Raw genomic sequence first — 14759 nt, forward strand, 5'->3', positions numbered from 1 at the left:
CCCTTAATGTCCCCTAAAATACTCCTGAAAATATCCCTTAATGTCCCTCAAAATACTCTGGAAAGTATCCCTTAATGTCCCTGAAAATATCCTTTGAGATACTCCTGAAAAGGTCTCTCACTGTCCCTGAAAATATCCTTTGAAATACTCCTGAAAATATCACTCAATGTCCCCTAAAATACTCCTGAAAATATCCTTTAATGTCACTTAATTACCCCTCAATATCCCTTAAAATACTGAAAATATCCCTTAATATCCCTCAAAATACCTCTGAAAATACCCATGAAAATATTCCTGACAATATTCCTCAATGTCCCTCAGAATACCCCTTAAAATATCTCTGAAAACACCTGAGAGTACATCTCAAAATATCCATGTGAATTCTTCTGAAAATACCCAGTAAGAATATCCCAGAAAATAGCTAAGAGTACCCTTGTGAAGACTCCCAGACATACCCCAATAAAAAACTAAAGAACTGCGGATGCTGTAAATCAGAAACAAATCAGATTTGACCAGGTATTTGCTAAAACTTGGAACAAAAATAAAGTTGCTGGAGAAGCTCAGCAGGTCTGGCCGCATCTGTGAAGGGAAAAACAGAGTTAACGTTTCGGGTCAGGTGACCCTTCCTCAGAACTGATCCCTTCAGATGCTGCCAGACCTGCTGAGCTTCTGAAGAAGGGTGTAGGCCCGAAACGTCAGCCTTCCTGCTCCTCTGATGCTGCTTGGCCTGCTGTGTTCATCCAGCTCTACACCTTGTTATCTCTGAACTTCTCCAGCAACTTTGTTTTTGTTCCTGATTTACAGTATCTGCAGTTCTTTCAGTTTTTATTTGCTAAAACTTGTTTGCATGGCCACATCACATTCCTCCGTGACTGCCTGTGGCTCAGACTCACCCCATGTGGATTCCAACTCCATTTTCATCCTTCGTGCTTTGAATCTACCTGGAATCATCGCTATTTCTGCAATGTTGAATGGGTTCTGAAGAAGGGTCACTCGACCCAAAACATTCACTCTGATTTCTCTCCACAGATGCTGCCTGTGTGTCGGCGCAACATCGAGGGCCGAAGGGCCTGTACTGCGCTGTAATGTTCTATGTTCTATGTTCCTCCAGCTCCACACTTTGTTATCTCAGACTCCAGCATTGGCAGTTCCTACTATCTCTGCTGCCAGGCCTGCTGAGCTTTTCCAGCTACTTCTGTTTTTGATACCCCTAAGAATGCCCCTGTGAATACCTCCAAGAACATTTCTGAATGTACCTCCAAAACCCTCCTGAAAGTACCCATGAGAATACTGCTGAAGATACCGATGAAAATACCGCACAGAATACTCCTTAAATACCTCTGAAGGTGTCTGTCATGATACTCCTGAAAATACTCTCGAAAATATCCATCAAACTGCTTCTGCACATACCCCTGAAAATATTCCTGAAAACACTGCTCAATCACTTTCCTGAAACCCAACCTGATATAAGCCCCAAAAAAAAAGACTCACCTAGAAAACCTCACTGCTGGAGATCTGCCTCCTGAAAATTGTCCTTCAGAAATTCTACCCCAAAAAAGAACTGCTGCATCTATTAATCTCCTGGAAACAATCCTGAAACCCACTCTTTGCTGAGAGTCCAATCTGAAATATATTCATAAAATCTATCCATAAGAAACATGGCTCCCAAAAGATGTTCTTCCCCAAATATGAACCTCCGAAGATAGCTCACCCGACATCAGAAAAGGCACACTGAAATGTTCCTGTAAATCTCACCCTACATCTTCTAGCCTAGGGACTGCCCTAGAAATTATGCCCCAGTATGACTTCTGTACACAATGAGTCTGGTTCTGGTCTCCCTGTTATAGGAAGGATATTATTAAGCTGGAGAGGGATCAGAAGAGACTTACTAGGATGTTGCCAGGAATGGAGGGTTTGCGTTATAAGGAGAGGCTGGGACTTTATTCACTGGAGCGTAGGAGGTTGGGAATTGACCTTATCGAGGTTTATAAAATGATGAGATGTATAGATAAGTTGAATGACAGGTGCCTTTTCCCTAAGATGGGGAATTTCAAGACGAGGGTGCATATTTTTAAGATGAGAGGAGAAATATTTAAAAAAGACATGAGGGGCAACATTAGTTGTTAGTGTGTGGAATGAACTTCCTGAGGAGGTAGTGGAAGCAGGTACAGTTACAATGTTTAGAAGCACAGGCAGTTGGGACTAATTTAGTTTGGGATTGTAGTCGGCATGGACTGGTTGGACCAAAGGGTCTGTTTCCCTGCATTATGACTCTGTGCGTCTCTCAACTCATTCCTTCCAGAGACCACTCTGAAATACTCCTATCAAATGCATCCCAAAAAAACCGTCTTCCCTCAATTCTGGCCTTGAAAATATCCCCCAAATCTGAATTCCCTGAAAATACCCTTGTGCCAACCTCACAAACTTTAAATAAATGTCGCTCGCTTGAAATGACTGCTCATATATTAACTTTGTTAAATACACTTGTGGAGAAAGATGCTGGATGGATCCTTGAACCCATGTCTCCCAGGGCTATGCAGTTGTGATTGGCAAAAGTGGCATCAAACAAAAAAATCCCAAAGAACTGTGGATGCTGGAAATCAGAAACAAAAATGGAAATTGCTGGAAAAATTCAGCAGGTCTGGCAGGATCTGTGGAGAGAAAGCAGGATTAACATTTTGGGTCCAGTGACCCTTTAGAACATTTTTTCCAGCAATTTCTGTTTTTGTTTATGCTATCAAACAACTTTTATCACACTTCAAGTGGCAGGGTTCTGGAATACACTGCCTGATGGTTATCTAAAAAGGCAGAATGTACAGAGTTTTGAGGAGAATGGGCATGAGGTGAAGTGTTCTTTTCTGCCCCTTTTTTAAGTCTCTCGGTGCAGTCTTGCACCACAGTATTATTTCATTTCTGACCAAGACCATTTGTCCCACCATGCCTGCGCCAGCTCTCCAAATGTGCAATCTACCTGGTCCTGTTCTCCCCCTTCTTCTGTGTCACCTTGCACATTCTTCCTTTACAAATGAAAGATGTCACTTGAGACAACAAAGGTGAGCAGCAAGAGATGTTTTTAAGGAGAAGGTAGAAAAACATGCGAAAGGGAGAAATAACAATTGTCTTGAGGGATTTAGATGGAAAAGATTTGAAAATGGCTAAAAGTTAGGGTTTGAATCTGTTGAGCTGAATCACCTATTTATTTGCTAGTGTATTAATTTAAAAATTTTAAGTAAAATTATTTTGCCCTCACATGAAGCTTTTGATGCCCAGCTCCCTCTGTTGGCCTCAGTAAGATGCTGTAAAATTTGCCTTCTTTCATCTGCCGAAAACTGCAATCTACAGCAGGTAGCAGCAGGTCCAGGCAGAAGGGACTCGGCCTATTTGACTCACCTATTCACAATGCACTTCTAATAATTCTAAATCCCATTTGTTAACAAGAGTATATTTAGTCTCTTTGAATCAAAGTTTTCATATGGAAAAAGCCCATTCATCCCACCGTGTCTGTGCCAGCTCTTTGGTCGTGCTTCTCAGTTATGACAGCTCTTCTCTCCCTCCAGAGTCTACCAAGTATTTGTCCAAATATTTTTAGACAGAAGCACCGCAGACATGATGGGATGAATGTACTGTAAGATTCCATGGTGCTAGCAGGTCAGTCATCTGACATGTGCTTCTGTGTGTGATTGCAGGCTGGGCCTTTGACCAAGGTGCACATCGCTAAAGACAAAGATGGCAGGCAGAAGACCTATGGGTTCGTCTGCTTCAAGCACACAGAGTCCGTTCCATATGCCATCACCTTGCTAAATGGAATCAGATTATATGGCAGACCGCTGAATCTGCAGTATCGCTCTGGTATGTGGCGTGCTTCTATGTTTTAACGGGTTAGTGCCAGTATATTTCGAGGCCCTGATTTCTGTTATAATGGAGGTGGAACTGTATTAGAGCCTCCTGGCTTCCCCCCAGAGCAGCCAATCAGTCAGACCTCTGTGACTGTGGAGGCCTTTGTAGTCAGGGAATACTACGTAGCTTGAGGTAATCTGGGAAGGAGACATGGCAATGTTGCTATTCTACTGCAAATAAAAACCACACATTTCTCCCCTATTGAGTGGTGGTGCTCACTGTCAATATAGAGCAGAATGCTTCACGTAGTGGCAGACAGTAAAGGCAGCCCTGCATTTAAATAGCACCCTTCACCAGCTCAAGGTGTCCTAAAGCACTTGACAACCAATTAACTACTTTGGAAGTGTGGCCACCCTTGCAATATGGGAAATGTGGCAGCCAACTTGTGTAAAGCAAGCTGCTGCTGACACCAACGATAATGACCCAAATCAATTGTTTTCGTGATTTTTGTTGAGGGCCCAGGACACCAGTGAGAACTTCATTCTCCCCTTCTGAATGGTGGCCGTGGGACTTTTCATGCTGACCTGAGCTGAAGCCTGCTTAGTATCACATCTGAAAACAGCACCTCATAGCACGGCACTGCCTTCCTCATCACCAAGCTGGAATGATGGTCTCCGTTGTTCATTTAGGTGTTTGGAGGAACACTTGAATGATCCATTTCCTGACCCAGGGCCAAGAGTGCTACTCCAGGCTATCGTTGATCTCAATCTGCTCGATCCTGTGAGGAGGAAAATCCGAGACAACAAGGTGCAGGGCTGGATGAACACAGCAGGGCAAGCAGCGTCATAGGAGCAGAGAGGCTGGAGGGAGGAGGGTAACTTCTTCAGGCTAGGCATCCTTAGAAGAGGCTTCGCAGTGGGGTTAAAATTGAATCAGAGATAGTAGGAACTGCAGATGCTGGAGAATCTGAGACAACAAGGTGCAGGGCTGGATGAACACAGCAGGCCAAGCAGCATCATAGGAGCAGAGAGGCATCAGATCCTGATCTAAAAATAACATTTTTTTTGGGCTAAGAATGCAAAGAGCACATAATCAGGTATCGTCACTGTTGTTAAATAGACAACCAGAATTGTCCTCTTGTTTGTAGCAATGTCCCAGAATCAGCAAATGTCCAGCTGATCTGTTTTATTGGTGAGTTCTGTTTTATTGGCAGTTCTGAGGAAGGGTCACCAGACCCGAAACGTTAACTCTGTTTTCTCCTCCACAGATGCTGCCAAACCTGCTGAGCTTTTCCAGCAACTTTGTTTTTGTTCCTGTTTTATTGGTGGTAGGTTTTCCCTGTGTCTTGGCCTGAATCCATCCCTCAACCATCTTCGAAAAGTGCCAGGCAATCCTTTCAATTCATCAACAGGACCTCAGTTCCACTTATCCGAAAGACCATGCATCTAATGATGTATCACTCCTTGGGTCCTGCAATAGATTGTTGTTATGATTATGTGCTTTTGTCTGAATTGTACATGAGAATTTCAAATCCACCTGCTGAATTTAACGTGAAATGAATATTTCCATTAACCCCTTGAAGGAGTGGATGGTTATTAGGATCATTTTATCGGATATCGTCATTAGGTGAAGTCACCCAGGTGGTATTATCACTTGACTGTTAACCCAGAGACCCAGGTAATGTTCAGGGGATGTGGGTTCAAATCCCACTATGGCAGATGGTGGAAGTTGAATTCAATAGAAATCTGGAATTAAGAGTCTAGTGATGACCATGAGACCATTGTCGATTGTTGGAAAATCCCATCTGTTTACTGATGCCCTTTAGGGAAGGAAACTGCCATCCTTACCTGGTCTGGCCTACATGTGACTCCAGAACCACAGCAATGTGGTTGACACTTAATTACCCTCTGGGATTCACAGGATGGGCAATAAATGCTGGCCTAGCCAGTGACACCCTCATCCCGTGAATGAATTTTTAAAAATCCTTTTAATACAAGTTGACCATTGAAGAAATAGTCGGGTGTTTGATTCAAAACAGTTCCTACCACCGCTACAGATTAAAGGTAGGTTTTTGCTTTATTTATTCAGTGGAGATGAGAATTGCTGGCAAGGCCAATATTTGCTGCCTGTCCCTTGCTGTCCTTGACAAGGTGGTTGTGAGCTGCTGTCTTGAACTATTGCAGTCTGTGTCATGTAGGAGCTATTAGGGAAAGAGCTCAGGGATTTTGATTCAACAACAGTGAAGAAGTTTAAAGGGTGATAAAATCCTGATGTTTAAGGTGATTTAAGGGAGTGGGGGGGGTGGGGTTAGGTAGAAAGGAAAAGCTCTTCCCTAGGTGGAGAAATTCCAGGACAATGGGACTTAATCTTAGAGTTCACCAGGGAGCGTCTGAAGTAATGTCAAGAAGCACTTCTTCGTAGAGAGGGTAATGGACATCTGGACCTGTGAATATTAAATGTGACAGTCTCACAAAACATTCTTTTTGATCATAAGATCTTAATTAAATTGTGGGAGCAAATTGATCGTGGTTGCAATTGAAGTTGAATCTTTACATAAACAAAATGTTATGTTAATGGTTAGGTCACTCTGAGTTGGTGACCTTAATGTTTAAAACAAGTATGCCACGGTTAACAGACAAATATCTTTATGTAGAATTAGACAGCAAAAGACCTTTAGAGGTTTACAAGGTTTTTAATGTAAATCAGTAGTTTAGTACAAACACCAGTTTCCAACTTTTCCTTCTGGATCCTTTCACTTTCCAGAAGCAGCCCATACACAGTTCTCTTATAAATACAACACTTAATTAAACAAATACTTAATATAGAACACAGCTCTTTTAAAAAAAAAGTGCAAGTAACAAAAATTGAAGATAGATAGGAAAAGAGAGAGGGATGAAATCAAAATTGTATTGGAAAGAGAGATATGCACGCATGGTGTCCACATAAAAACAGTCTTTTTAAAAGAAAACAAATGATCTACTATCAAATCACCCACTCAAGTTTGTTTTTTAAATCAACTGTGCATTCACTGAAGCTGCTGGGACTTGAACCCAGGCCTCTGGCCCAGAGGTAGGAATAAACCATTGCACCATTAGATCCCTCCAAGGACCAGTTTTTTTTGTTCATAAACCACCAAATCACCTATTTGATGAATTAAACAATTGACAAATTACAAGCTCTGCTTGGCAGGAGCAGCGCACAATAACAAGGACCCAGTTCTTGATATTTTCTAATCTTTCAGAGATATTATTATACACCTTTGGACCAGGTGCAGCTTGAACCCGGGTCTCTCACTTTAAATGTAGAGACGTTACCACTATGTCACAAGTGCCCCTGAGGACCCTGATTTTTTTTTTTTCTGATGGCCTACCATCAAGTAATCTGCTAAACCAGAAATTAACAAGACACATCACACACGAGGAGAAGGGCAGCAAGAACAAAAGTAGGGGAGGCTAAGAAGAGAGAGAGGGGGCTAAATTAAAATGGAATTGGAAGGGGGCTACTTTTTTTTCACCAACCAGATAATATATTTAAATATAAAGTCCAATGCTACTTTCATGCAACTGTGGAGCTGTTCTGGTTGTTCCTTGAAGAGACCCATATTTCTAATTCTGACGTTGCATTGTGTAAAACAAGATATGGTAGCTTGAGATTTTTTTGACAGTGCATTGTAACTAATGAGTTTTTATGAGTTTAGCAGTGGCGATGTGTTTGTCTTTGTTTCAGGGAGCTCCCATACAGTGGGGTTGGAAAACTCACCGTGCCAAGCACCACAAGAGAGCTTCAGGTACTGAATAAACCTTTTCCGTTGCTACAAAATAAAATGTGAGATCTTTCTGCAGGTTCCAAAGATTTTTGAGTGTGAGATCTCACACTGGGTCCTTTCCAGGCTGCTATATATAAGAAATGCAAGAACCAGGAGAGAAGGAGTAAAAGATGGGTGTTAAGTATAGTCACCATAGTCCCGGAGGACCATAGGGTTGCTTTCTTGTTAGAGAGAGACAATTGGTGATTTAATGTGAGGGTCATCATCGTTAGGTGAGGGGTAAGGTTCAGAAGGTGGAACCTTCATGGTGACCACAGCAGGTATGGAATTGAACACACAATGTTGGATTCATTGTGTTACAAACCCAGTCATCCAGGCCAATTGAGTTAACCAACCCCTTGGGGAAATTAAACACATTTTTATCAAAGGAAGACACCCACCCCAGTAACTTGTAGCAGTGTATGTTGGAACATTAGTCTGTGGGCTGGCACAATTCAATAAACCCACGTCACTTAGTTTCCTATCTCGACTGTGATGCTGTCACAAGGATCAGTTTGGAAATCAGGCGTGTTCCTTCTGTTGCTGGAAGTGGGGACATGAAAATCAAAAGAGGGAGTTAGCTCTTCATAGGGCCCAGCCCAGCATCTCTGAGCAATTTACACAAGAAGCCATCCTGCTGTCAATGTGACATAGCAACAACACAATGCCACCACACACCTGGCCATCACTGCTGTTTTATCGCAGTGCATTTCATAGATGGTGCATACTGTTGCCATGTATGTTGGAGGTGAAGAGAGGAAGTGTTGAAGGAGGTAGATGGGTGCCAATCAGGTGGGCTATTTTCTCCTTGATGATATTGAATGTCATTGGAATTGCAATCATCCAAGAATGTGCAGAATGTCCCATAATGCTGCTGACTTGTGCTTTGTCGATGGAGGACAGGATTTGGGGAGATAGAAAGTGATTTACTCACTGCAGAATTAAAAGACAAAAATCTTGGTCATAGCCATAAAATTTGGTCACCAGAGTTAAGGTATCATCTATAATCATGGTGTCACCGTACCTTTCAAACAGGTTTACTTAGAACATGGTGATTTTTTTTAATGCAATGATTTTAAACCATAAAGTTGCTGCACAGTTTAGACTTTTATCTCCATAATAAAAAGTACTTACCATTTTTTTTTATTGACTTAATTTCTTAAAGGCTTTTTTCATGTTAATGTAACCCAATTGGAAAAGGTTGAGAGCTGCAGATCAAATGTTGAAGAGTCTTTGAAGCTGTAGGTTGCGGACTCCTGCGATAAAGAAATAAGGAGCAATTTTGCTGAGGAAGGGTCACTGGACCCAAAATGTTAACTCTATTTTTTCCTTCACAGATGCTGCCAGACCTGCTGAGCTTTTCCAGCAACTTTGTTTTTGTTGCTGATTTACAACATTCACAGTTCTTTTGGTTTTTATTTAAGGAGCAATTTTGTTGCCCACTGCTTAGAATGTGAAACTTGTCACCATGGGAAATCATTCAGATAAAAAGCTTGGATGTAGTCAAAATGTGACTGGATGATTACTAAGACAAAAAGGATAGAAATACATTCAGATGAGGAACCTCTGTGAAGTTTAAACATACCTCTTGGTCCAAATGATATGTTTCTCTGTAATCCAGTACATGCTTACAACTTGCATTTACTGCATATAGCACCTTAAACTGATGTTAGGATAGCTGACCAAAAGATGGTCAAAGAGGGAGGCTATAGTGATGTTCTTAAAAGAATATGAAAGTGAGAGGGCGGTTTTGAGAGAGAATTCCAGTCTTTGGCACCCAACAGTTGAAGTTGTGACTGCCAGAGGTGGAGCGATACAAGTTGGGAATGCACTGGACACCTGAACTGGAGGAGCGCAGAGGTCTTGGAGGGTTCTAACACTGGAAAAGTTTGCAGAGAAATAGATAGGGTGAGGCCATGGAGGGATCTGAGAGCCAAGATGAATATTTTAAAACCTTGGTGCCGTTATAAGGCAGTGAGCCAAGGGTCATGCACATGTCCATTCTTGTCTCCTTTAGTCTTCTAATAACACGTTTACTGTGCACTGTTTTAGGAACCCTCCATTCCAAGACAGACCAGGTTCTTCGCTGTATCTAACTCCACCATACTCCATGAACAACCATGTCAACCCTGACCCTTACTACTGGCAAACTATGGTAAGTATGAAGTTATGAAGTCCTGTGGATTGGAAGCTTGAGGTCTATCAGGCCTATGGCCTTGTACAGTAGGTAACCTGCCACTTTTTCGAGGACGCAGACTATATTCCTTACAACAGCAACTTGCATTTATATAGTGACTTTATTGTGGTAATCCCAAGGTGCTTTGCAGAGACATAAATCATTTAAGTGGATGCTGAAGCCAAGGTATAGCTGTGAGAGTAGGTGATCAAAACCTGGCTAAAGAAGTGGGTTGGAACATAGATCTTTAAAAGGTGGGGGGAGAGGCAAAGGAATTCAAGGAGATATTTTAGAGTCTGAGGTCTAAACAGCCTCACCCGTTGGGTGAAAGGATGCATGTCCAGAAAGAGGTAGAGGAGTGGAGAATTTTGTGGGGATCATTCAAGAGATGGCAGAGACTTTCAAGAGCAGGACAAGCTCTGCTGTGAAGAGATTTTGACACAAGAATGGTGATTTTAAAATAGAAGCATTTGGACCAAGAGCCAGCATAGGTTAGCAAGCAGAGGATGAATGGAATTTAGTGGAAATTGATATATGGGTGGTATTTGAAATTCATGGAAAACCTTCCAAGAGAGTAGAGTTCTGGTGAAGATTGTCTGAAGATGACAGGCAAGGACACGGGTTTTAGTAGCAGATGTTGCTGAGCTGGGGTATTGCAATGCAAGAGGACAGTATTTATAATTCTTATCTTTACCCTTTTAATCTAAAAGAAAACCCCACTCATGATCCACCAACAATATTAGCCAAGGTCTGGGAGCACAAGCAGTGTAAAGTTGATGAAGAGAAAACAATTTAATATCAAAACAAATATGGACTGTGAGGCATTTCTGCTGACTGATAGTGTTATAACGACCAGACTGTGACTCACAACATGTTACCATACTGCTAAGGTCAACTAGTGAAGGCTGCAGATTTAATTGTTGTTATGTAACACAGGCTGGCAGACCAATTTTGAGTTTAATTGTTGCACCAGGGAACAGTGAAGATTGGAAAATACTCAGATTCAGGCCCTGGGTAAGAAGCAATAGGTGACTGGCTTTCTTTCTCTTTTTTAAAGCTTGTTTTGCACCTATAACAAAGTCTGACATCTGGATTATGATGGACAAAATGCACGCACATGTACCATTTTTACATAAACTAGAAAATTCTCCGTGAAGCGGCTGTTGGTAAGTCAGAGGGTACACTGTTTTATCAGAGGGTGCACTATTTTATCAGACAGTAAGTCACTATCACAGACAACACTAATTCGCCAGATGATACATCAGACAGGGGCAGTGTTCTGTCAGACAATAATTTGTATAACAGAGGGTTCTTTATTTTATCAGCTGGTACACTATTTTGTGAGAGAGTGCAGTTGTTTTATCAAAGAGCACACTATTTTATCTGGGGATATAGTGAAGGGTTCATTGTTTTATCAGAAGGTAAACCATATATTAGAGGGTTACACTTACTAGAGGAGGTGTAGTTTTATAATGATGGAAGGAGTAAACAATGTGATATTAGAAATATAGGTATGTGACTGCAGCACAGCTGCACCAGAAGAACATTAGGACTAAAAGGCTTAACTTATGAGGTAATGTTACACAAGCAAAACTTATATTCTCCAACTCCAAGTAAAGATTTAAGGGTGGCTTAAAAGATGGATAGGGTTAATGAAGAGAAACCATTTCCTCTGCTAGGCAGAGGCTGGGAGCATGTAAGCACAATATGGTTTTGTTGCTGAAATGTGTAGCTCTGAAAATAAAATGAAATTGTGAAGTAACACAAACTCTTGATCAGGCCATTGAAGTAGCTGTTCCACTGTACTTTATTGTTGGTAAGCTTCAGTATTCCAAATGGATACTTTTGCGGATTTTACTTCATTAAAATTTTAACAAATTTACACAGAAATTTGCACACAGTGTGCTATTGAAGTATGTGTGAATAAGATGGCTGACAATCCATTGGTGATGGTAGACCAGTTTGGAACCAGTTGAGATTAGCAGCCTGGGATGACAGGCAAGAGTAGGTATAACAGACACATGCAGACTGTTAGGCAAATTGGGATTTGTCCAGGATGGAAGGCATTGGAGAGAGAGTGCTCTATGATGACATGAAGTGCAGATGAGGATCTCATTCACAGAAGGGATCGAGTGGATGAAACTGAAATGGGAATTTGGTTCTGGAAGATGATGGAGTTGACGTTTAGCTGGACCATGCAATGAGCATCCCACTGGGAATCTGTTTATCTGTTCTTCATAAACCTGTTGAATAACTCTGTAAGCTTACCCATTTTCCCCAAGTACCTACAGTCATAGATTGGTTGAGGTTTGAGCACAAACGCTAGGCTGACAGCAAGAGTAAGTGTTGCTCTCATGGCAGTGCGTCTTTCAGATCAAATCTTATCGAGGCCAGTGGTACTTTTGGCAAAGACAGAAGGGTTCTTCTTATTGTTCTAGTTTAGAAATGAATATAGGAATGGGGGAAGCCATTTCATCCCTTCTAAACATGTTTTGCCACTCAATTAGATGATGGTTGATGTATATCTTAACTTTACCTACTCACTTTGGTTCTATATCCTTTGCCAACCTTTCATAACAAAATACAGCTCACTTCAGAATTTTCAGCTGAGCTCCAATATCAACAGCTTTATTGGAGGAAGAGGTTGTGGGTTTCCACTCCCTTTAAGGGAAGTGGTGCATCCTTTCACCACTCTGAATGGACTGGCTCTCATTTTAAGGTTGCATCCACAAGCTCTTGATCATCTGTTCACTACAGGAAATAGTTTCTCTCCATCAACCCTATCCATCCTCTGAAGCTCCCCTAAATCTTTTCTTGGTGATGTGGGAAGAGAGAATATCAGTTTGTACAACATTACCTTATAATTTAATGCTGTTAGTCTCAGTGTTATTCTGATATGGCTGTGCTGTGGTTATATGTTGCATTTCCGATATTACAACATGACAGCACTCCATTATCTGTAAAACGCTTTGGGACATCCTGAGGTTGTGAAAGGCACTATATAAATGCAAGTCCTTTGTTTTCTTATTCCTCATGGTCCTGGTCATACAGTTCTATTAATGACCTTGCTTTGTACTTCACTGATCACCTCTCAAGGTCAAAACTGAGTTCTGTACGTGAGAGTTAGCTGTGCGCCTGAGCTTTGAACCTGTTGAGTAACACTCCCTGAGTCTCGTGTTCTTGTCTCTCCAGCTTCGATCCCAAGATCATGCTCATCTTTTCACTGCCACTGTACCTTATGCCAACGTTGGCAGTGCCATCGGGCTAGGGGGCTTGGGCTTTCTGACACCCTCCCTACACTATCGCTGGACAAGCTGGTTTTTAGACCTGAAACAATCTTGTGGAGGAAGACGACCATGCTTGGCTCAAGGTGTCTGAGGAGAACCAGTGCTTGCAAAACTGCACTCTGGAAATCGTCAGCGCACACAGGGAGGGAGGGAAACATGGCGTTGACTGGGGTGGGCAGAACGGAGATGGGATAGGGACAGAAATCTTGTGGTGGTTCACCATTCTGGTCTGCTCCTCTTTTCAGATGAACACTTACGCCCTGCAGCAGTACCACATCAATTCTCAGATGGTTCAGCAGCAGCAATATTACCAGGCAATGGCACAAGTGGGACTCCCAGCTCAGATGTCCCATTTCAGTCCGATGTCAGAGTACATGTCCAAGTCACATCAGCCTGCATGGGAAAATTGTCTACAGAGGGACCGAGTCCCTGAGAACTGCTCCAGCAGTGGTGGAGGAGGACAAGCGAGGGAATCAGACAGCGACAGTGACAACAGAAGCATGGAAAAGCTCCAGACAACCAGCAAGCAGCGGGGTCATCAGTACAAAAAGCACAAATCCAAAAAGAAAAAGTACTGATACGCAAGGTTGTGAGGGTAGGATGAAACTGGGGGAGCTCAGAATAGAGGCTCTGCCTTTATCCTCTGGTAAAGATGTGTGAAAGACCTGACAGAAATAAGACCAATTTTGTAACACTTGACAAGAAACATATCCTGACAAATTTTCAGGTGACAAGTTGGATTGTACGCTCAAATCCACAGCCTGATGTAAGATTAAGTAGGTGGAGAATGTGGCTCTGAGAATACTGGTGTCACAAAGATGGATTAATGGTGATAGTGTTATCACAGGGGGTTGAGTAATGTAATTGTTTATGGGTGTCTGAAACATTTCATGAACACTCCACTCATACTGTGAAATACTTATAATGTCACTGCAAAATTAGGGTGTATCTGGAGAGAAGGTTTAGAACTTTTTGCAACTGGAGTACCTTTCTGCTGGTTCCACCTCTTCACACCAGCAACATTGCGAATGGGAGCAATTGAACTGATGAACTTAAGTGCATTAGGTCACTTTATACTTCATTGGTTTTGGTTTCTGACTGAATGATACGTAACTAGCTCTTGCACTTGGGAACAGTATATGGTAGACTTACCCAAATCTTTGCTATTAGTGGGGAACTGTGTTTGAGGGTGGCATGGTTGAGTGGAGTGGCGCTACTCCAGGCCACACTGCCTTCTACTGCTTGTTCCTGCTGTGAAGGTGGGAATACCAATAAATTCATAGCTGGCTAATTCATTGTCTCTTTTGCACATTAAATGCTGTTGCACACTGCCTTACCTTGAAACGTTATTTTGCTGTATGTGTTCAGTGCCTCTTACAGATTTTGTAACTGCAGTAGTAAGATTCCTTGAGTTGCACTATAACAGAGACGTTAGAAGGCCTACTTGGCATCAAGCTAGATACCAGAAAGGATAATGGGAAATCCAGTTCTGTCAGCCATGTAAAATCCTCCCTCCCCATTAACAGCTGGAAACTTCTGCCAAAATTGAGAGAATTGTGCCACAGAGTAGTCAAACAACAATCTGGCAGTCATTTCCATTGAATCATATGTTACAGATGATGTCCAAGACACTTGTATCATCATCCCTTCATTT

At 42.0% G+C, this 14759-nt stretch overlaps 1 protein-coding gene across 2 annotated transcripts in view; it reads left to right on the plus strand.

The window, feature by feature from the left end:
- LOC125484372 (splicing regulator RBM11-like) overlaps positions 1–14449 on the plus strand; it is a 14973-nt gene extending 524 nt beyond the window's left edge. The window contains exons 2-6 of one of the 2 annotated variants that reach the window (XR_007263191.1): positions 3687–3849; positions 7564–7624; positions 9695–9797; positions 10876–10984; positions 13011–14449. Coding sequence is in view for 1 of the 2 variants with exons in the window: in XM_048602743.1 (XP_048458700.1) it covers positions 3687–3849; positions 7564–7624; positions 9695–9797; positions 13351–13683 (660 nt within the window). In the remaining variant the exon portion in view is untranslated. The remainder of the gene's footprint in view (positions 1–3686; positions 3850–7563; positions 7625–9694; positions 9798–10875; positions 10985–13010) is intronic. The other variant, XM_048602743.1, reaches the window with a different exon arrangement.
- The last annotated feature ends 310 nt before the right edge of the window (positions 14450–14759 follow it).

This window comes from Rhincodon typus, chromosome 11, assembly GCF_021869965.1.
Source record: "Rhincodon typus isolate 14 chromosome 11, sRhiTyp1.1, whole genome shotgun sequence".
In the NCBI taxonomy this organism is placed as follows: domain Eukaryota; kingdom Metazoa; phylum Chordata; class Chondrichthyes; order Orectolobiformes; family Rhincodontidae; genus Rhincodon; species Rhincodon typus.